At 40.8% G+C, this 24,155-nt stretch overlaps 2 protein-coding genes across 4 annotated transcripts in view; one reads left to right on the top strand and one right to left on the bottom strand.

Annotated features, from left to right (window-relative positions):
• Window positions 1-24,155, top strand: part of LOC124178359 (GPI inositol-deacylase) — a 248,154-nt gene that overhangs the window by 153,093 nt on the left and 70,906 nt on the right. The gene's annotated exons all lie outside the window — the stretch shown is intronic.
• The window catches only part of LOC124178377, a 61,568-nt gene continuing 59,173 nt past the window's right edge, over window positions 21,761-24,155 (bottom strand). The window contains exons 2-3 of one of the 2 annotated variants that reach the window (XM_046561659.1): window positions 22,285-22,404; window positions 21,761-22,031 (exon numbers count right to left, since the gene is read on the bottom strand). In XM_046561659.1, the coding sequence (XP_046417615.1) occupies window positions 21,768-22,031; window positions 22,285-22,353 (333 nt within the window). In that variant the 5' untranslated portion in view covers window positions 22,354-22,404 and the 3' untranslated portion in view covers window positions 21,761-21,767. Of the gene's footprint in view, window positions 22,032-22,284; window positions 22,690-24,155 lie in introns of those variants that run through there. The other variant, XM_046561658.1, reaches the window with a different exon arrangement.

Below are 24,155 nucleotides of genomic sequence, written 5' to 3' on the forward strand. Positions count from 1 at the left end.
TTAGAGAGCAAGCAGATAAGCGATATTGGCCTAAAATCTGACGGGCCAGTGGGATCGCGAACCTTCGCTATAGGCACGACAATTGAGGATTTCCACAACAAAGGAACAGATGCCGTTGTTGGTAGAGAGTTCAGAAAATATACAATCAGCGGCATCAGTAGATCTTTTAATGTCTTAAACGCCTGTATCGGAAGGTTATCAGGGCCACATGCACGAGTTGTAATACGTGACAGCGCACTGTTGACACATTTGTTCGTGATCGGTGAGAAGATGAAGGATTTTATCTGCCTCTCGGCAAGGTTCTGTACCACTGGGCAATCATACCGCACAGTCACAGTACTAGACAGGAAGTGTTCATCAAGATCATCGACAGTAATCCCACTAGGTAACGCAGCCGGTGGTTTTTTACACTTGGCAAGACCAAGGTTCTCGATCTCACGCCAAAACGATCGCGCACCACCACAAGTATTGAACCGCTCTTATATGTAAGTAGTCTTGGCGGCTATTAAAGCACGCTTCACATCTTTACGGTACGCGACATATTCGGCGAAAACTTCCGCACTGCGAGATCTCTTAAGGTAGTAGTCCGGTGTGACGACCGAAATTTAGACGTTTTTTCATGATTTTTTTTTAAAAAGTAAATAAAATGCTATCGTTTTAAAGTTTTTACATGTTTTTATTGGTGTTTTGAAGTATATAAAAAAAATTTTTTAAAGTTAATTTTACATTAATTTGTTTAAAATTTTTGACGTCAATATGGAGTCCTCAAAGAAAAGATGAGTTGGTTCGGGGAAACACACAGCCTTCCAAAGTCATCTGAAATAAAAAATTCAAAGAGATTATTATTCTGTAGACTTCATTTTAGGTCACGAACCTTAAATATACATAAAAATAAAAAAACAAAAACAAAATGGCGGACTTGTGAAAAAAGTTCTCAAAATCTAATTTTTTTTCTTCATAAATTGTTTAAATAAAATAGTTTATAATTAAAGAAATAAATGTTTTAAAGGTTCGGCATCTAGATATGTGTGTCTAGAATAACGGGTTAAATTTTTAGCTAAATCGGTTGAATAGTTTTGAGTCAGTGATTCCCCGAACTTTCGAAAACATGGTTTTGAGAAAAACGCTTTTAATGTTTTAACAACAGATTTTTTTCAATAAAATTATACTTACATTAATCAGCTATGCCTGGTGCATAGAGCAGTCCTTCCGTTTCCTCAAAGTTGTCATTTTCAGCAGCTTTTAGAGCTCTACGTAAAGTTCTGGCTTCTTTGGAGTTGGCTTTTTAAGCACAATATTAGCAACAGATTTGACAGCGACGCTTTCATACACACGATTTCATACACACTACGGCGCGCTCTCTTATTTTAGCTATAAGTTTAAGAATAATTAAAATTTATGTCTGAAATTTTTATAGCATATTTTTAAGATGTTTTTCTTCCGAAAAATGTAAAAAAAAAAATCGATTTTTTGAACCCGTCACACCGGGCTACTACCTTAAAGGACCGGTAACAGGCATTGCGCTTTTTCATCAGACTTCTGATATCTAGCGATATACAAGGCGCGGGTGATCGCCGCAAAGTAAATTCCCTGACAGGAACAGCACAATCCAGTACCTTATTCATAAGGTTATTGAATATTCACAACCGTTTATCCATTGAGGGCAGCAACGTAAACTGTGAGAAGTCAAACGTAGATAAGGCAGTAGAAGCAGCATCAAAATCAACACGATCTCACAGCCGGTATCGAATAACACGCGCCTCTTGCTTGGGCACACCATACCTGACAGCAGCATATACCGGGACAATCTCTTGAAACTATACATATAACGCGCATGCGCCAAATAATTTAATCTCATTGGTCGGTGAAATCGCGCCGCGGTGATGTTTTCATCTGCTGAGCAAGGCACCAACGTACACAAAATGAAACAAAAGCTGTAATTCTCTCGCGCGTAAAACCGTGGATTGAGGTTTATGCTGCTGTTTATTTTTACGTAGCGTGAATTGTCTAAGAAGACAATCGTTCAGCAATACCGTGGTTGATTTCGGAAGATATTCAACCGACGCAATAAAAAATTTAACGGAAAAACAAATATCAAATGATACAGAAATTGGGTATTATTTATTGAAAAAAGAAATCTTCAATTCAACGTGAAATGTCATTAACAAGTGGGAGTCTGGACAAACAGAGGTAGGTAAGTAAAAACAATGTTTATTGTGAACAGATTCTCTATTTACATAAAATTAAAAATAAATGAATGGTTGAGACCCAGTAGAACGTATTTCCAGAGTAGATTCGTTACGGTGCAGTGCTCCAGAAGTCAGTACTTAGTGCCGATGAACATTAAATAAATAACAGAAATGAGTAACAAGGAATTAAGAGATTATTCATCTTAAACACGAAGCTTAGGAGGACAAAGAGTAGCAATTAACAGAAAACGTACCCGACGCAATACTTACAAAAAACCTCGCCGACATCATTGATTAGTTGACAAAGTTTTTGCAGCTCCATTGTACAACAATCAATGTTCCGTTAACAATCCGTTAATCTGGTTCACCAGATATCCAAGAATAAAAAGAGAAAAAGAACAACAGTTAATATTACAGTGTAAATCATGCTATTAATTAAAAATTAGGAAACAAAACAATAACTTACAAGACAATCGTCCGATAACACTGGGAGGCCAATCTCCACTCTTCTGATCACCCCTCGTCTGACCATTGGTTGCCTTTCAAAAAGTGCTGCCTTTTTTTTGCCCTCAAAAATACCGAAAGATCCTGTTTGATAATAATAGCTTCTAATATTTTCAGGTACGAAATAATTCATTGTCAAAGCGGGACTAAATTTGTCAGGCATGGAAGCATGTAAGTAAATTTCCAATTACGTGATCTTTGACAATGACAATATTTTAACATGGATTCAATGATAAAATTGGTTTTTTTTTCAGCAGGCTCGAAGTTTAAACTTTAATTACCACGAGGAAAATTATGCCTTACCTGATGGTCAAAACGTTTAGGTGGCAAGGATCCTAGTTTCTCGAGCGGTGCAATCATTAGAACCATCGAACCTGGTTGTTTCGTCAGACCTCAGGTGCCAGAGTGAATTTTATCAGGCCATCGCCACCTTCTTAACATCAGTTGAGGCAAAATTGAAGAGCGGGATATACTACAGATCATAATGGCTGAATATCCCATCATTTTACTTTGATCGAGCCAATAGCGATAAGTTTGTTACTTAACCGTTGCTGTCAATTCATTCTACCGAGGAATCATTCTGTGCACCATTGTAATTTAAGCATTATTATTGACCAGCATTGTTTTTCAAACTTTATACCATTTGATTTGGTATCTTATTTTGAAGCTTACTTTTACTCTCTTTGGCATTGAATTCAGATAAATAGTTTTTCAAGTCCTCAATTAGATTGTAGGGTTGAATTTTGCTAGGCAAACTGAATCAATCTAAATCTAGACCTGTTAAATAAGTTCAGTTAAAAATGTCTTTAAATTTAATCTTAGTTGACGGTGTCATCTGGCTAGCTAGTTGCACGATAACTTGAAACCAAATTCAATTTTACACTCTTCATAGGGTCCTACGCTAAGACTGAAAGCTTGTGAGTCTCCATGTACCGCAATTATTTCTGCATTTCATGTTAGCATTATCTGGAGCAAAAAAAATCTCATTTTGAGATTGAAAATGGAACCTGAAACACAGAGTCATTCAATAGCACGAATTGAAAACCAAGAATTTTATAATGGTTTCTGCAACAAAGGGACTCTTTCCAAATATCCTTGTTAGAAGGTGATGTTCGGAGTACTATGAACAAGATATTGTATCGGATTACATTATTTGGAAAAAAATCTTTGTAAACTTCGTTAAAAATTAGATATTCATTTATTTTGATGGAACAAGGGACACAATATTTACATTACTTTAAAATTGACATTACTCTAAAACATGATTGTCCTTGAAGCTAATTGTGACATTGAGGCGCATTTTGAGAAACTTGATTTTCAACTTGCGTCACAGGATGTGATTTACATTCCGGAGTTCTACGCTTTCGATTAGATTTTCTTTGTTTCGAACCGCACTAACATGAAATACAGAAATCATTTTAATAAATCTAATATTACTTGAATTTTCAATTTGAGTATTAGGTTCCCTTCATTTATTTAATCGAACAGCATTGAAAATTTGCGAAATAAATTCTGATAATCATTCGGAAATTCTAAATAGTAGTAGCAATAATTTGTTAATCGGAAAAAATACATTGACTATCGACTATTCGTAAATTTTGTTGAACTATTTTCAAGAAAAAAAAGATTCACAGTTCCGTTATAGATAGTGAGATATTTAAATTTCTTTAACGCTCGGTTTAATGTTTCATTTTCGAAAGTGATAAAATTCAATATTACCGCCTGAAATCACAAAAGAGTGAGAAAGTTGCTTAGTTGCTTGAAAGTGGCGATGATCTTTGTACGTCTGACAAATTGAATGGGTAGATAACAGTGAATATCAGAGATGTAATTATTTCAGCCGTATCACCTGTTGATAGATAAAAATTCCATTGTTATTTCTAATGTACGAAATAATAAAAATGATTAAATAAAGTGTTCGCACTTACCTGCTGCGTTTCTTTCAAGCACCCAACATTTAAACAGATTTCTCATTTTAGTCGAATAAAGCCAATTTTCAAAGAGCATTAGCATCAACTTTCCGAGTCACTACCTCGACTGTTTAAGATTCTAACCTCAAAAATTCGTATGAACTACAACGCCGCCAGAAACAGAGTTTGACAGCTGAAACTCGGAGTGGCCAACCTGCCCGAGCAGCCGATAAAACTCGCGCATGCGCATTATATGTATAGTTTCAAGAGATTGTCCCGGTATAAGATCATGCCCTAAGAGAAATGGACTCGACGATTGACCCCAGGACTCAAGAAGATTAATATTGTTATTAGCGCATATATCGAGCCAGGTATCAGAGATGGCAGTATGATCAGTGGGCTGCATTGGCACGATATCATACCCCTGCGACCCAAAAAATTCACTGAGGTGAACCGAGTCATAAGCTGCAGGTGTCAGATCCGCATTGAAGTCACCAAGAACACACGAAAATTTATGTCGAGATTATTGCCGGACAAGTTCATCCTCAAACGTATCGAGATGACCAACTTTAGGAGGTCTATATACGACCGCGAATAGAAACTTCATTCCAGCATCAGCTCTAACTTCTATTAGAAGGTATTCAGGATATCCATCCTCTGGACGAGCAACGGACGTAGCAACTGTTGCAGAGCAAAGCTTCTGGTGCACAAAGAAGGCAACGCCACCCCCATGTCGCCGTCAACGATCAACCCTGTGCAGCCTGTAAGATGGCAACCTAACCTGTACGTCCAATACCCGGTCATTGAGCCAGGTTTCGGAGACAGCAATCACGTGGTATGAGTTTAGCCGAAAGAACTCGCGAAATTCATCAATGTGGGCAGGCAGCGACTGGGCATTAAGGCAGCAGACATTGAGGAGCTCCGGGCGGGTCAGTGAGCGCTTAGGTTTGAGAACAGTCGCAGGTGTGAGTCATTGTAGGGCTCGGGTTAGGGTCCACAAGTCGGAAGAAGGCTGCAAGCGTAAGGGTTTGATCCCCGGTCCAGGCCGAACAAACAACGCAGCATCAGTTATCCACACAGACCTCAAGCTCAGCGACGGGAACTTCTTCAAGATCTGACTCCGATATCGGTGAAGTTGCACAGGATGCCTTTTGTTAATATAAACCTTTCGGTCCGAGAGGGCGGCATCAATTTCTGCAGCTCGGAGTTGAGGCTTGAGCTTCTTAGCCGCAATTACTTGATCGCACCAGGCAGGAGACCCAAGGATTAACAGAAGAGGACGCGCAGTGAAGGCAGGAGGAGAGCCAGGAGCAGTTGCATCCAAACGCAAGGTTGAAGCACCAGGGGCACTCTGAGCTCTATAGCGGCCCATTCGTTCGAAGCGGATTATGGCATCAGGTGTCAGCTGTATATTAAGAACCGCTAGCAGTTTGGTCAATATTTCATCTGGACGCTCGCGATCACCACCATCTCGGATCCCTGTAATAATTAGATGGTTCGCAACTTCATTGCATGCTACCCGCAACAACATAGCCTCATCAGCAGGCTCCAGCACACCAGTCTGCCTGATGGCAAGCTTGCTTCCAATTTCACTGATCTCCGCCGAATGGCGAGACGCTACCTCAGCCAGCGAATCAACATCTTTCTTTACCTCTGTTACGGTGGCATTGACAGTTTCGAGACCTGATTTGAGAGCTACATTATCGGCTAGCATGCTGTCAAATTTTCCTCGAAAATCCTCGATAACCGTTACGAGCGTGCTGACCTTGGCCGCTGTGGCTTCAAACGCACCAAGGCGAGTGTTCATAGTCACGAGTAAAGTTGAAATTTTTTGAATTTCTGCTCCAAAAGCGGTGGTCTCATCTCTCGTATAAATAGGGCAGCAGCTACGAACACGATCTGTCGTAGCCCTGCTATTTTCAACTTGAAACCGCATTTTGAGACATAAAGCATGAAATGAATGTTTACATTTGTCGCCTGTGGTAATGGCACTACTAGGGACATCTATAGAAGCGTAGCACAAAGCACAGTGTGGAGGAGCCATACTATCAGCAAGTCGGTATCACAGATTGGTATAAATAGACGTTTATAGATAACACGAAGGTAATCCCAAAACAGTCAACAGTCAACAAAGGCTGCGTTCAACTTCACTAGTCTGATACTGACACTGACAGCTCCAGAAAGAAACAACAAAGTCGAACCGTCCGTGAAATTTTAACGGGTTTTAACGCACTATAAGTCTCAATTATTTAATAGTCGCACTACAAGGCGCAGAGTTTTATACCACTTAAGAACCGGCACAGCGCGAACCGACCAAACTAGACAGACCGAACTCACAAAATAAACTCAAAAAACGGCCAGAAAATGTGACGAGCGATAACGGGTACACGTTGTTCACCAAGCACCAAGTTCAAGAGAGCGAGAGAGAGAGAGAGAGAGAGAGAGAGAGAGAGAGAGAGAGAGAGAGAGAGAGAGAGAGAGAGAGAGAGAGAGAGAGAGAGAGAGAGAGAGAGAGAGAGAGAGAGAGAGAGAGAGAGAGAGAGAGAGAGAGAGAGAGAGAGAGAGAGAGAGAGAGAGAGAGAGAGAGAGAGAATGAATGAATGAATGAATAAGTTTTATGATGCCCTGGAGAAAAAACTCCGTGGGCAATGGGTACATGAAAACAGATTAAATATAAAGTAATAAGACTTAACCTAGGCTTAAAACTAAGAAAACTAAGAAAACTAGGAAGAAGCATACAGAGTATAGAGTCAAGACGCGGAGAGACCGCGAGCGAATATAAACACAAATAAAGTATAAATATAGCACGAATAAAGCATACAAGTGGTGCAAAGAAAAAGAAATAATAATAAAAAGAAAGAAAAGAAAAGAAAAGGAGAGTGGCAAGCAAGCCAATTTAACCGCATGCAATGAAAGAAACCAAATATATTAGAGCTGGGAAGCCAGCAAATGCGTCCGCAGATCTCTTTTAAAGGTGGGCAGACACTGCAGAGTTGTGATGCTAGGAGAAAGGGAATGCCAGAAATAGGAAGCAGAGAGAACGAAAGAATTGCGTAGTGTGGAGGTACGATGTAGGGGGATAGAAAATGTTGGTGTAGAATGGAGACGAGTTGGACGAGTAGATGTGGGAGCAAGAGAGAAGAGGTCACGGATGTAGGAAGGGACATCTAGTTTGCGGAGCTTGAAAATAAGGATGCTCATAAAATAATTTCTGCGATTTGAAACCGTAAGCCAAGATAAGCTGTTGCGATATGGGGAGAAATGGATGTCACGACGTACGTTAAAAATGAAGCGAATGCAGTTATTGATTAATCGTTCCAATATCAGGTTCTGTTCACCGGTTAAATCAATATAGGCGAGGCAACAATAATCGATTAGTGAAAAAACAAGTGCAGTTATAAGCGTGATGCGCAATTTCTTCGATAGAAGGTTCTTATTATATTTTAGGCGAAAAAAAGTAAAGTTCACCTTGGCCGAAATGTGCATAATGTGCCTGTGCCACGAAAGATTTGATTGCATAATGATGCCCAGGTTGCGAGCGTGCGAGACATAGGGAAGCTCATTTTCCCTGACTCGAATGCGAGGGAGAGTCGAAAAATCAATTTGATTTATGTAAGCACCACTGCCCAAAATCATAACCTTTGACTTCGCAAGGTTTAACCTGAGTCCATTCGCCACAGCATAATCAAAGATATAATTCACGTCGAGAGTCAGATCGGATAGAGCACGAGCCAGGTCACTGGGGTAGCAGGTGAGATAAATCTGTGTATCATCCGCATAGGTGAGGTATTGGGTATAGTTCAGACCAATGCCAATATCACGGATGAAGATTGAAAAAAGAAGAGGACGAAGAACTGATCCCTGTGGAACACCCATATTAGTGGGGCACCAGGAGGAAACAGCTCCCCTGTCATCAACAACTGCTTGCGATCGTTTAGATAAATATGAGAAAAACCAGGCAAGCACTCCATTCGAGCAACCCAAGAGACGAAGTTTACGTAGGAGTAGGCGATGTGGAACCATGTCAAACGCTTTGCTAAAATCAAAGAGAACAAGCACCGTTATTTTTCTGTCATCAACTGCCTGTCTGATGTCTTGATTAAGCTTAAGCAAAGTAGTTAACGTGCTATAACCCTTCCTGAAGCCAGATTGAAAGGGATCAGCAAGATCATTGGCATGGAGAAAGTCAGTAATCTGACCGAAAACAATTCGCTCTAGGGCTTTAGAGAGCTCACAGAGGTTTGCGACTGGTCTTGTGTCAGATGGAGACGACGGAGGAACAGTTTTAAGTATTGGGCGAATGAAGGCACGTTTCCATGATGACGGGAAATGTGACAGACGGAGGCTTGCATTGAATAAATCCAGAAGGCTGTTAAACAGAAGCGGGACAGCTTTACTAATTGCATAGTTAGAGAGTAAGTCGGGGCCCTGGGATAATGAGGAAGAGTGGGGAACACTCAAAACTGATGACAATGAATCAGCGGTTATCGCGGCAAACTCGAACACAGGTTGAGAGGGAGACAGTGGAGGTAGACATAGGGAAGATAGAGAGTCTGGATAGGGAATATCAGAGGTTGAGACAGCGGAATAAAACTGATTCAGGCTATCAGGAGAAAAAAAGGAAAAAGGAGAAGATCCCCTAGCTTTAGTGAGACCGAGAGACGACAGCTCCCTCCAAATTCCAGACGGATCAGAGATCGACGAGATGCGGGAGCAGTAGAAATTGTCTCTAGCGATACGTAATTCACTACAAAGGGCATTGCGATATTGACGGTAGACGGCCATAGACAGTAAATCACCCGTACGCCTAGCTCGGTTATAAAGCGAGTTTCTATACTTAATTTTCGATCGTAGTGAACCGGTTAGCCATGGCGCCATCCTTCTGTTTGTGGTCCATTGCTTCAGCGGAGCATGGGTATTAAAAGCCTGAGCGATGGCAGACGAAACACCACGGACCATATTATCAAAGTGATTAGGTGAGGAAAGAGTAGAGATGGACGGAGTATTTAGTCGGGACAGAGAAGATGACAGCGATGCCAGATAATCTGTCACAACAAAGTGTTTTAGGTTTCTGCGGGCAATTATATGTGCTGGGCGAAGATCGGGTTGAAAATTGTAAGTGAGCTCAAGTAAATCGTGACCAGCGATGAAAGGAGCCGAGGATTTATTAAAAGAAAGGACCTTAGAGGAAGAATCAACTAGGAAAAGATCAAGTAGAGAGTGAGAGGTACTTGTGTGAAAGGTCGCTCCAGCCTCAACAATATGAAGAGCTTGTGTGCTGGCAAATTCACGAAGTGAGCTTGATTCAAAATTATTCTGTAGTAGATTACAGTTAAAGTCGCCAGTTAAGATAATGTTTTGGTAGTTTATGGCAATAGAAGAGAATATGTGCTCAAAATTGTGAAATAAGAAGCCTTTTGGGCGTCGATATATAGTGGCAAACAGAACTGAGCGGTCCTGGGTATTGCGAGTCTCGAAGATCAGATATTCTGGAGCATTAGAGAAATCAGGGGTTGAGAGCGCCAGTAATTTAAAGCGTAACGATTTGTGAATGTAGCAGGCAACCCCACCACCCCTTTTGCCAACTCGATCATTGCGTAAGAGAAAATAGTCTGGCAGTTGTACAAGATCGTCTGAAATATTGTCATGAAGCCACGTTTCCGAAATAGATATGATGTGATAAAAGTTAAGAGCAACATGCGCAATAAAGAACGGAAAATGGCCAAGGAGCGAATTAGCATTAAAGGACGCAACCTTGAAATGTGAAATAGATGGTTGCATTATCATATTCGGCAAAGTCGGCTTAGTACATCGCGGTAGTCAGGTTAGTCGATTGAGATCCGACTCGGACTGGAGAATTATAATATCAGGACAGCCTTCTTTCCGAACCTTGACAACACCCCGATTAGCCCACACATGGCTTAGGTTGAGTTCACGAGCTTTGGATTTGGCTAACAGTAGAAGCTTATGGATGTTTGTTGCAAGCAATTCGCTAATGTAGATGCGGTCATCACGGTTCATAGAGAAGATATCACGGACGGTAAGGACCCTTCTAGCTGACACTTTTTCTAGGACGAAGTCACGAGTTACCGATGATTTCAGGCGAACCACTAGCGATCTCTTGGACACAGCGCTCGAAGTGGAGTTACGAACGTGAGGATCATTAGGCTGGCCCGTTTTGGGTTTCATGACGCGTGAATCAAGAACGTCACCTAAGGGCTGAGAGACACCCAGAGTGGAGAAGAAGGCATTCACAATCTCAGAGTCGGATAGGGAGAGCTCCAATGGTAGACCACGAACAACAAATTCCGTTGTCGTAGATGAAGCTGGTGCAACAGATGCCCGTGGCAAGGATGCATTCGAGGCAATAAAGGAGGCCAAATCTTGCTTAATTGCAGATGTATCTTCGACTTGTCGTTGTTTTATTGAGGAGATTTCCTCAGCCGATACGAGAGCTTGGCATTCAACACCCGCAACTCTCGACAAGATGGTGCTCTGACCAGCTGATAGGCCAGCAACATCCTCACGAATGGTGGAAATCGTTTGGATAACTCCAGCCACTGTGCCTTGAATATCGTCATACCGCTGCATCATATCATGTTTCAAGGTTTCGATTTTTTGGTCGAGTTTGGCATCAAAGGCAGTAGTGAGGTCCATTTTGAGCTTATCGATTTTTCTATCGAGTTTTGAGTCTAGGGCCGCCGCATTAGCCTGTAGCTGGAACATCACATCGTCAATAGTGAAGCGAGGTGCAGCAGAAGACGCTGCAGTCGCAGTGGTGGCCATTTCAGTTGCAGTAGTTGGCGCTGCAGCTGCTTGCATCGAGATGGGAAGCTCCAGGTTCAGATGATCAGGTGATGATGTGGGCGAACGCTCGAGTAATGTTGACCGACGTCGCATGCATTGTTCACATTTAAATGATGAAGAGCCAAATTCCGTGGGGTCGAAATTATGTGCAGATTTAATGCATGAGAGGTGAAAATCGCGTGAACAAACACCCGTACAGGAGGCAAAAGGCTCTTTGCGCTTGACAGCGACCTCGCAGATCGCACAGGTTGGGGCCATGGTGATGCAAATGAGAAGTACTTAATCGATCGATCAGCGTGTTCGCAAGTAGATAATTTGAGTCTTTGAGGTCCAGATGATAAGTGAATGATCCGATTATCGACAGAGCTCGTATCGATAATTGCTCATGAAATGAAAAATGAATCCCGACAGATGGCGCCACCAGTACACAACGGAGAAAAGGCGGGATTGACAGGTGAGCAGAAAGCGTGCCAATGAGTAACCCAAATATTGAGGTTAGGAAAATGAAGATTGATGCCAGTTACAGTGTATTGTTTCCGAGAGATTCCCTAGCGGTCGTCCAATGGGAAGAGGGAAGGTAGCGTAGGTATTGTAAACAGCAATCGTCCGTCCGTCAACTGCCAAGTCGTTCCAGTCGAGAATGTTAGGTTATAGGATACCAGTCTTCAGTTTATTGCCTCATCCCGTAGCTCAAAAGAGAGAGCAACGACGATTTTTAGCTCAAATTTTGCGTGAGCGACGGGAGAGGAAAAAAACCTGGAAGCAGAGCCCGAAAAACGGGCAGGGAAGAGCAGAAAATGGGCAGAACAGGAGAGCGACAGAAAGTTAAACTGACAGGTACTCACCAATCCAAGAGAGAGGGAGAGAGAGGGAGAGAGGGAGAGAGGGAGAGAGGGAGAGAGGGAGAGAGGGAGAGAGAGAGAGAGAGAGGGAGAGAGGGAGAGAGGGAGACAGAGAGAGAGAGAGAGAGAGATGTTTCATTACGCCCTAGAACACTTTGGGGTAAGAGAAAAACTGCAGTGTAGGAAAAGTATTATAAAAGTATAGAAGTATAAAAGTAAAATAAAATAAAATAAAATAAAATATAATATACAATAAAATAAAATAAAATAAGATAAAATAAAATAAAATAAAATGTAATATAAAATATAAAATAATTAAATTTAGATAGAATAAAGTAAAGTAAGTAGATTAAATGAAAAACACAATCAAATAAGCGAAATAAAATAAAACAAAAATAAACTAGCACTACGCAATACTATTACTTCAGGTAGTTTAAAGATGGGTTAATTAATCGGGCTAGCTAAGGCAGAAACCTTATTTGATAAGGAGTACTCATACACCTTAGCCTTGAAAACAGCACATGAGGACGAGGAAGTAATGTCAGGAGAATGCCATAGGTAAACAGCAGTGAGCTGGAAGGAGTTGCGGTAAATGCAAGTTCTATGTAGCGGAATATGAAAAGTATTAGCCATGCCCAGACGTGACGAATGACGAGTATAATCATGATGTAAGGAAAATAGTTCAAGTAAGTACGACGGGGCATGGTTATGCAGAATATTATAAGTAACTATAGCTACAAAGTACTTCCTCCTGTTTGACACTGACAGCCACTTCAACTGTAATCGATACGGGGTGATGTGTACATCACCACGTAGATCAAAAATGAATCGTATCGCACTGTTTACCAGTCGCTGAAGTTTTAAGTCAAGCTCGTTTGACAAATCATTATAAACAACACAACAATAGTCAAGTAAAGGAAAAATTAGAGTAGAGACTAATTTTATGCGAAGTTCAGTTGATAGTGAGTTCTTATGGTATTTTAATCTATGAAGTGTGAAATTCACTTTGCGAGATATTGTTGTTACATGACTAGCCCAAGAAAGATTTGCTTGCAATATAACTCCCAGATTACGAGCCTCTAGTACATAAGATATAGAGGTCTGATTTATTGCCATGACCGGCAATAGTTTAAAGTCAATGGACTGAACGTTTGCTCCACTACCACAGATCATTACAGAAGACTTCGCTAAATTTAATTTAAGGCTATTTTCATTCGAATACTCAGATATCTGGTTGATATCATATAGTATCTTACCTAACCCTACATTGAGCTCTGACCGGTGACAGCTCAAGTAGATTTGAGTATCATCAGCAAACACTATGTGGTTGGAATACTTGAGAGAAGCTCCTATGTCGTTGATAAAGATAGCAAACAATAAGGGTCCTAATACAGAGCCTTGCGGAACACCTGATGTGATAGGAAGCCAGTCCGAAATATTAGTTTTATCTATGACAGTCTGAGTTCTATCAGTGAGATAGAAGTAAACCCAGCTCAGAGACGATTCGGAAAAACCAATGGTACGGAGCTTTTTCAGCAGAATGGAATGAGAGACCGTGTCAAAGGCTTTGCTGAAGTCAAAGAGAACTAAAATAGTGACACGTCCATCATCAGCAGACTTTTTAATGTCATGGCAAAGGCGAAGCAAGGCTGTCTGTGTACTGTGAGCAGTGCGATACCCTGATTGGCGAGAATCCAAAATATTATGGTCAGTAAGATATTTAGTGATCTGGTTATGAGCAATCTTTTCATAAATTTTGGAGAGTTCGCTCAAGTTCGCAATTGGTCGAGTATCCGAAGGAGACAAAGGTGTATTTTGTTTTGACAAAGGTCTAATAAATGATCGTTTCCAACTCGCCGGAAAGAACGAGTTGTCAAAGCAGGAATTGAACAATTTCTGTAAGAAAGGAACCAGCAATGGAGCTGCTTTTTTAATAATCAAAGACGAAATACCGTCAGGTCCAGTCGAATGAGAATTAGAGATATAATACATAATTAACCGGAGTACATCATTCTCCGTTACATGCTCGAACTGAAACAGATGATTCGAGGTATCAATATGACTTTTAATTAACTGCAATTCAACTTTAGAACAAGCTGGTAAGGAACTAGAGATTGAGGAATAATAAGAGTTCAATTGATCAGGCGTGAAAAAATTAAGAGAGGAGGTTGACGATGTTTTTACTAGCCCAAGGGTCGCAAGCTCCTTCCACAGTTTGTTAACATTAATAACATTAGCTAGTCTGGGAAAGTTTGTAATGATTCTTTATGATTTTCTATCAGTAATTATAATATTGTAAGCGGGTCGTACCTAAAGTTAAAATAGCCACCTCGTTTTATTTATTATTGAACTACATACACTACAGAACAAGAAAAAGGTAAACTTATCTTTCTAACATGGGCGTGTCCGATTGGAAAATCGAAAAGAACGCTAATAGTCGTAACAAAAGATATAGCAGGCACAAAAAATAGAAGGACAGAATAAATTAATAAATAAATTTACAATGGCCGATCCATGCATAACTCAAATCTAACGACAAAAAAACGGCCGGGCTTAAGGTTATAAAAGATAAAATGAGTCAATAAGCGTCACAAAAGAGAATTAAAAAGAGCGGATCCAAAAAAAAAAGAACGAAATAAATATGTATAAATAATAAAAGGGACAATACTGGGAACCCCGGGGTCTTCTTTATAGGCCAGGTTCCTTCTTCTTGCGCACGAATATCTCCTGTCCTCCAGACTACTCGGCAACGAGATAATCAGTTTGTGTGAAATATATAAGAAATGATGCGGTCCTTTCGGATAGGTGGTTGGTGACCGACTAATCGTCTTTTGGCTCGCTTGGTCTCAGCAGCTCCGTACATGCGGATTTTGAATTTTCGTGTACTGGCAATCCTGGCCAGCCTCACGTGACCAAATCTAGCACGATATCTCGCACAAGTTGTACTCACTTTTCACGCGTTTCAACTCAGACGTCAACTCATCTCTGAATTTTCGATAAATTGCATACCTTGATGAGCTATTAGCCCTTTTTGCTTGTTTATAAAGGACGTTTTCTAATACGCAATTTTAATTCTGGTGTGAGCCATGGTGCAATAGGCTTGCATACAACAAAATTCTTGAAAGGAGCATGAATGTCAAGAGCTAAAAATAAAATACCTTCTAAGATCTCAAGAAACACGTTAATATCATCAGAGATTGAGGAATTTGTGGGTACAAGCTCTACTATCTTAACAAGAGATAATTCCACAGTTGTATTGAATGCAAAAACGTCAAAATTCTTGAAGTTGCGGCGAACTATCATCTGGTCAGGATTCTGCGGTGTAATAAGGCATACGAGAGTTCAAGAAGGTCGTGCCCTGCGATAAATGGTGTTTTAGACTTTGTGAAGGCAATGTTTTTGTCACTACTATCAATAATTATGACATCAATAAGCGTATCAGACGTGGATGTATGATGCGTCGCTTGGGATTCAACCAGGTATAATGATAGGGAAGAAACCATCTCACTAAGATATCTAGATTCAACAGACCTAGACAAAAGATCACAATTCAGATCACCAGCAATTATGACATTTTTGAAGGAATGACTAAACTCACAGAAAGTGTTAACATAGTCAGTGAATAATCTACTTTTGGGTGGCCTGCACATGGACGTGAATAATATAGAGTCCTGGTTAGGATAGTGTATGTCAAGCAGGAGATACTCAGGTTGTTTGGAATACAAACAAGGTGAAGCTGCTAATAGATTGGCTTTCAGTGACTCATGAATATAACACGCAACACCTCCACATCCCTTTCCTATTCTATCGTGACGAATAATAAAATAGTTCGGAATCTTGACAAGATCATTAGAAATTTCAGGCTTGAGCCATGTTTCAGATATAGAAATAGTATGATAAAAATGTTCGCTAAGATATGATTTGATGTAATCCACGTGGCCCAATAACGAGTTTGCATTAAATTGACAGATTTTCAAGGACGTAGAACTATCATGCAATCTCACTGCTTTTCGAGAGTTCTGTACATGATTTAGTCAACGTAACTTGTCGAGATCAGCCTCAGAGGTAATACGAATAAGCTGAGATCCATCTTGCTTACGTGCGTAAATCTGACCCTCCCCAGACCATAGATATTTTCAATTTCTATCAGATGCGATTTTCTTAGTTTTACGTAACAAATTATACATGTTTGGGTGAAGAAACTCGTTGACAAAAATATTACCGAGTTTATCACACGCAAAAACATCTTTAACCGCTAATACGCCGTGCGAATGCTTTTTCCTTATAATATGGCTACTGATCTGAGAGGATTTAAAGAAGACGATAAATGATTTAGATGCCTCTAGAGAGAGAGAGAAAGAGAGAAAGAGAGAGAGAAAGAGAGAGAGAGAGAGAGAGAGAGAAAGAGAGAGAGAGAGAGAGAGAAAGAGAGAGAGAGAGAGGGAGAGGGAGAGGGAGAGGGAGAGGGAGAGGGAGAGGGAGAGGGAGAGAGAGAGAGAGAGAGAGAGAGAGAGAGAGAGAGAGAGAGAGAGAGAGAGAGAGAGAGAGAGAGAGAGAGAGAGAGAGAGAGAGAGAGAGAGAGAGAGAGAGAGACTCTGTTTCAATGATCTGATTTCAGGTTTTTCATTTGAAAGTTCCTGATTTTTTGCTCACAATTATTACACTTTTTCATCCCAGCTTTACATTCCTTCGTTGCATGTTGTTCTGCGCAATTTCCGCTCGTTACTTGTCTTTTGCAATCTTTATGATTTACATGCCTCATCTAATGCCTGCAATCTTTAGCGAAATGATAATACCCGCAACACTTGAAACATTTTAGAAACCCTACGCACTCTTGTACTCTACATATATTCCACCCTATTTTTAGCCTTCCCAACCGCAGAAATTTCTCTCTGGTCCCAGCATTCACATCCGCTATCACAACTGTGTTTTTCGAATCATCCTTTGCCACTTTATGTACTATCTTCCCCTCGGGTGGTTTCCTCTAGTTCATTTTGGTCTATTGTTTTCGGCCATAGCTGATAGGGTTCTGCCAGAGAGAGGGGAGGAGAGAGGGGGGAAAGGGGTGGCGGGTGATCTCCGGGGCGAGCGTCATCGCGGCGACATACATTGTCGCCCGAACACTTCAGCGTTGGTTTCCCGAGTCGTCGGGACCGCTTTTTGCACGGCATTGGGCCACCCTGACGCTTCCCCTTACCCGCTTCCACGTTAGCTTTGGAAGTTGCGGTTCACGGTTTACTTATGGAGGTTTCATAAGTTCGTTTAAGATCATCGAATGATCATTCAATCTAGTTCACAAGGAACGCACCAGCGACTGTATTATCCTGCATTATGATAATCTGATTTGCAGTTAATAAACATTTGTCTTGCTTCGGCTTTTCCCTCTGCACCGTGAGGGTTTTTATGCCGAAGCAAGCGTCTTGTCTTTCCCGCGAAATCGTGTTATTTATTTATTCACCCTCTCACTCACTTATCCCATCCCGATTGAAGTTAGAGAAGAACTCTGGTTAAACGACCTGAACACTTGCCCTGCTCAATAACCGCTTGAGAACGGCCCGATAAGGAAGAAAAAAACTACCGCAGTGCGCGATTTGAAAACCGCAAACGCATAAGCTTAGTCAACAGGATAAAATGATTTACTACGTCAAACGCCTTGCTAAAATCGAAGAGCACAATAATAGTTATGTGCCCTAAGTCTGCTGCAAACCTCATGCCATGACATAGCTTGTGTAGAGCCGTTTAAGTACTATGCCCTTTACGCTAACCAGATTGAAACGGATCGTGAATGTTGTGAGCGTCAAAATAGTCTGATAATTGGGAATACACCACCCGCTCAAAAATCTCAGATAATTCACTCAGATTGGCAATGGTTTGAGAATCCGCAGGTGACAGAGGAGGATTAACTTTTAATAGTGGTCTGATAAAGGCGCGCTTCCAGCAAGATGGGAAATAACCATTCACCAAGAAGTGATTAGAAATAGTAGTAAGTACATCCGCAAGATGCGGCATTAAAGAAGCATTCGAAACTGCAGCCAATGCAGCGTTGAGCACGTTCGCGGAAAAAACCCCTAATGGAGAGTCCTGACACATCTCAACCAGTCCCATTTTCTCAAGTTCATTTCACAGCGTACAGCTGTCAGTAACCCCTGAGAGTAATCGCAGATTGTAACTATCGGCCGCGTTCCGTAAGCCACTGGTGAGCGTCTCGCGAAAATGCCGAAAGATGGCCATATCTAGGATGCTGCTAGATCGCTTAGCCCGCTTAAATAAAGAGCTACGACGCTTTATGCGAGCCCTCAGGTCGTCGGTGAGCCAGGGTAGATGACGCTTCCTGACTGTAAAAGTTTGTTGTGGTGCATGCAACTCCGTGGCCTCTACAATGCAATCAATGAAAGCACTCGTGAAGGCATTAGCCTCTGCCATAGAGGAACCTGAAGCACGTGAGCCTAAGTCTGCGCTATCTAAGAAGTGCCTCAGAATGACCAGAAATGCATCAGCATCGAAATGCTCAAAGTTTTTGCAGGTGATTGGCGCTCTAGGAGTTGTCCCAGATCAAATATGTAGGTAAGCTCCAGTAGATCATGGCCTGCTAAAAAACGAGGTTTCCGACTTCTTGAAAGCGTGAATCTTGTGAGCATTATCAACAATAAATACATCAAGCCAGAAATCAAAGGAGGCAGTGTGGTGAGTCGCGTCGGATTGGACGATATGCAAAGATTGCGATGAAAATTATTCCCGTAGAAACGTGGCTTCAATATTCGCGGTTAGCAGATTACAATTTAGATCGCCGCAAAAAATGATGTTGAAAGCAACAGCATGCTTGACGAAGGAGGTAATAAAATCTCCAAAAACGAGTCCATTGGGTCTTTTATACCTACTGCCAAATAAAAGCGACTGAGCGTTGGAAGCACAGATGTCAAGAATTGAAAACTCTTGAGCGTTTGAAAACGGCCCATGAGAGGACTCCAATACCTTGACAGTTAACGAGCAGTGTACATAACAGGCTATCCCTTCCCCCCGTCTGCCTTCACGATTATTCCGAATAAGTATGTAGTCGTCGAGTCTGATCAGCTCATCAGACACCAGCGGGTGCAGCTAAGTCTCCGCAATTGAAATTATATGGTAAGCTTTAGTTTTCAAGTAAGCTTTAAAAAGTTTCAAATGACCAACGAGAGAGTTAGCATTAAACTGTGCTGTATTAACTTTGGTAAGTGGAGAAACGCTCGGTGGCATACCCTCGTCGTTATGTGATAAAAGTTTCGAGAGATCGTCAAGTTTTTTTGATGAAAGTGATGGAAGAGAGAGAGATAGAGAGAGAGAGGGAGGGAGGGAGTAATTTTGAATTCAGTTAATGTTGCCATTGGTCGTTTATTGAGTTCTCAAGCCCTAGATCCGAAGAAGAAAACGAAAAAAAAAATTTCATTTCACATTAACTTTGGCGTTCAATATTTTGAAAATCATAGTATAGATTTCAATCGGACTTATACATCCAGGCCAAATGGAGAAGGTCTCTCGACCCTGTGAGTTCCGTTTCAAAATATTTACTTGTTCCGGACATTCGACATCCTGATTTCGGACAGAAGTTGGGCCGGGTAAATGATTCTCGGCTAGCACTGGCCGGCCTACGGGTACTTGGCGGCGATTCGCTGCAGCGAATCTTGGTGTGTGCAATAAATACTGGCTTAGCTCGGATGAGCACGATGTCAAGATTGCTCCATTGACACGATATTTAATTTCAGTAGGTCATTATTGTCACTAATTTGATAATTGTAGATGAATGTGGCTACTCGCGGGGCGTTGACATCATTTATCCCTTTGAACCCATATATGCAACAAACGAATTGTTCTCACATCACCAAGAGCTGATCAGTAGTGTATATACGAGAGTTCTAACTCGAAGATGGCGGTGCTCCCCCCTAGCCCCCCCGGCTCCACCCTCGACCCCCCGCGGCCCGCGGTCCTCACCCCTCGTTCCCCCTCGACCCGCGGCGCTATCACCCATCCCCCTCGTTCCCCCCGCGCTTTTTGATAATTTTCGCGATTTGCCGCAAGATGGATACTTTCATGGCATTTGTCACACACACACACACACACACAAAATTTATAATTACGAAAATAAATAAATTAATTGATTAATACAAAATAAAAATAAAACACGATATATAATAATATAATAATAGTTATATAACAATAGTAAAAACGGTGAAGATAAATGAATGAATGAGTTATAAAATAATTGAAGTAAATAAATAACTAGATAGAGAGGGAGAGAGGAAGAAAGAGAGAGAAGCAGGTATTTATTCGCCCTGGGACAAGCCCCCTCATGCAGCATATGGATAATCAAGAACGAAAACACAAAAATCAATAAATACGAAAATAGATAAATTAATTAATAAATACAAAATACAAATCGAAGGGTCGATGATAAGCTTGAGATTTATCGATTCCTTTCGTTTCATGGCCAGCAGTCTTGACAAACTCTCGTCATATTTGGCCGATGCCGATAAACATATAATGCGTACATTCTAGAATAATCCGACTCTGCTCAGTTTGACAATGAATTATTTGCCTAGTCAGATGAACAGCTATATTGATCAATTTCGCAACCTCACCCCACTCACTATCCTTGTATCGGTAAACACACTGCCGTGCAACCCGCTGCATGCACATTTTTTACACGGAAACTGTGAATCGTCTAAGAATTACAACAGAATATTCAATTATACAAAATATCTCCACATTCTCTTCCCTTATGCATACAGGTGTAACACATCATCGATAGTAATAATAATAATAATAATAATAATGATGATGATGATGACGACGATGACGATGACGATGACGATGACGACGACGACGACGACGACGACGACGACGACGACGACGACGGGGACAAGGACGAGGACGAGGACGAGGACGAGGACGATTATGGTTATGATGATGATGATGATGATGATGATGATGATGATGATGATGATGACGATGATGATCATAATGATAATGATAATTATAATAATAATAACGACGACGACGACGACAACGACAACAACAACAACAGCAATAATTAAATATCATGTACCAAAATAATCTGGGATTCTGGCGCAAACTTATTGTTATATTTGCGTAACAGATCGAACGATACTAGACGAGCACAAGATCAAAATCAAGACATGGAAATGCCAACAATAGACGGTATTACGAATAGCGCAAATGTTTTAGTAAATCAAAATGACATTAAAAATTTCTCAGAAGAATCTCCAAACAAAAAGATCAAGACACAGCATCGAAACAAATTTTACCAGCGTTATGTAACCAGCATAAACGTCGCTATATTTAAAAAAATTCACAGCTGAACCTGAAAATAATCTATAACTAACTTACAAAATATTTGGAGGAGAAATGAGTTTTATACATAGACACAATCAAATACGATATATAACGGGTGCATATTCTATGCACCATTTGTCTTTATTTTGAAACAATTAAAAAAAGAGTCATTGAGGGGCTATTCAGATTTAGTAATTGGGGCTGTAAGCCGCCCCGAGGTCCTCCGGCGCTTGCGACGCCGGATGAGCCCAATCCACAAAGGGGCAGTGTCGCCCCCACCGCCCCTCGATCAGCCAACTGATCCCGAAAAAATCTATCTCATTGTCACCGAGAAGTTGGAGATCATCAGCCTGATGAAAAAAAGTACTCATTTGCCGCTTATGATCGGCCCTGTCGCTTCGTTTTTTTTTAATAGACTCGATGCTGAGCAGCCCCAGAGTCCTCAACAGGTACTGTAAACAAGGATAAACCACCAAATTCAAATTAAAATGCTACACAAAACACTTCAAAAAAAAAAGAGCGAAAACCATGATTCGAGAACAATATCACGAACAATGAACAATAAATCAAAATGAAGAATTCTCAAAACTTGCAAACTTTTTCTTTGCACATATAAACACAAATAATTAAACGACTCAAAAACTCTTGAACATATTAATATAAAAAACATCTTTAATGAGCAAGATAATGAAACGCGGTACTCACAGAAGTCTTCTCTGGTTCATCATTGCAGCCCTCCACCAAATCAACGCCAACGCTGAGAGGATACATCATCGTAGATATATTTCCGAATTTGACTGCATAAGTATCAATTTTCCTGCTACTCTGCGTGATGTGAAAAATTTTGAAAATTGGATACAAGTTTTCACGCGATACGGGGTTAAATAGGTTGCTTAAACCCTAAAGACTCAACTCCTCCACATCAGCATCAACCAATGATGTTTGAGGTAGAGGAAACTGACCAATTACTACAAGGATCTTTTTTCTTCTCTGCCGCTCGAACAATAACCCCACCCACGATGTGACCGAAAATGAAATGCAGGTATGAAATCAGAAAAAGGCTGAAATATACAGTTCTCCAGAAACTCGTATAATCCATCAATTTTGCATGTGAACAGCCTTATCGGAATGTAAAAGCAGAATTCATAGAATATATTTCACAAATAAGTAATGATGTGATATCTCATCAACCAAACTCATGAAACTGACCCATCAAATAACCGTTAGAATAATTCATAAAATTTAGGAACTATTAGCGGATAATCTTGAGTATAACCCCTCAATATTTTAAACCTTATAAAATTCATACCGTAATCATCATCATCGTCGTCGTCATCGTCATCGTCATCGTCGTCATCATCATCATCATTATTATTATTATTATTATTATTACTATCGATGATGTGTTACACCTGTATGCATAAGGGAAGAGAATGTGGAGATATTTTGTATAATTGAATATTCTGTTGTAATTCTTAGACGATTCACAGTTTCCGTGTAAAAAATGTGCATGCAGCGGGTTGCACGGCAGTGTGTTTACCGATACAAGGATAGTGAGTGGGGTGAGGTTGCGAAATTGATCAATATAGCTGTTCATCTGACTAGGCAAATAATTCATTGTCAAACTGAGCAGAGTCGGATTATTCTAGAATGTACGCATTATATGTTTATCGGCATCGGCCAAATATGACGAGAGTTTGTCAAGACTGCTGGCCATGAAACGAAAGGAATCGATAAATCTCAAGCTTATCATCGACCCTTCGATTTGTATTTTGTATTTATTAATTAATTTATCTATTTTCGTATTTATTGATTTTTGTGTTTTCGTTCTTGATTATCCATATGCTGCATGAGGGGGCTTGTCCCAGGGCGAATAAATACCTGCTTCTCTCTCTTTCTTCCTCTCTCCCTCTCTATCTAGTTATTTATTTACTTCAATTATTTTATAACTCATTCATTCATTTATCTTCACCGTTTTTACTATTGTTATATAACTACTATATAAGTCCAGGGGGGCGGGAGGGGGTCGCGCGGCGGGTTTAGGGCGGCAAGTGAGGGGTAGCGCCGCTGGTCGAGGGTCAACGAGGGGCGAGGACCGCGGGCCGTGGGCGGTCGAGGGGGGAGCTAGGGGGGAGCACCGCCATCTTTGAGTTAGAACTTTTGTTTTTACACTAGCCTGAACCAAGTTACAATTCGAGATATTTGTAATATTTATTAAAACTCGTATGTATGTAACTCAGATTCGCGTAACAATTGCAATGGTTCATCCTTCCTCTTCCTATAAAATGCAGGATTCCCAAGATTATGAAATATTGGTGTTCTACGAGAGATAGATATTGATAATATATTGTAACGACGATCCCAGGATGTTCCTGACTCAAGGTCTGTGCCTTTTATTAGGGGAATAGATGAATCCCCAATTGGTAGAGTAACAGTGAATAACGAGGCTGAACGTGAGGCAAAGGCTCGGAAAAGTCAACCTCATTATTAACTGTTACTCTACCAATTGGGGATTCATCTATTCCCCTAATAAAAGGCACAGACCTTGAGTCAGGAACATCCTGGGATCGTCCTGG

Source organism: Neodiprion fabricii, chromosome 3 (genome assembly GCF_021155785.1).
Source record: "Neodiprion fabricii isolate iyNeoFabr1 chromosome 3, iyNeoFabr1.1, whole genome shotgun sequence".
Lineage (NCBI taxonomy): Eukaryota > Metazoa > Arthropoda > Insecta > Hymenoptera > Diprionidae > Neodiprion > Neodiprion fabricii.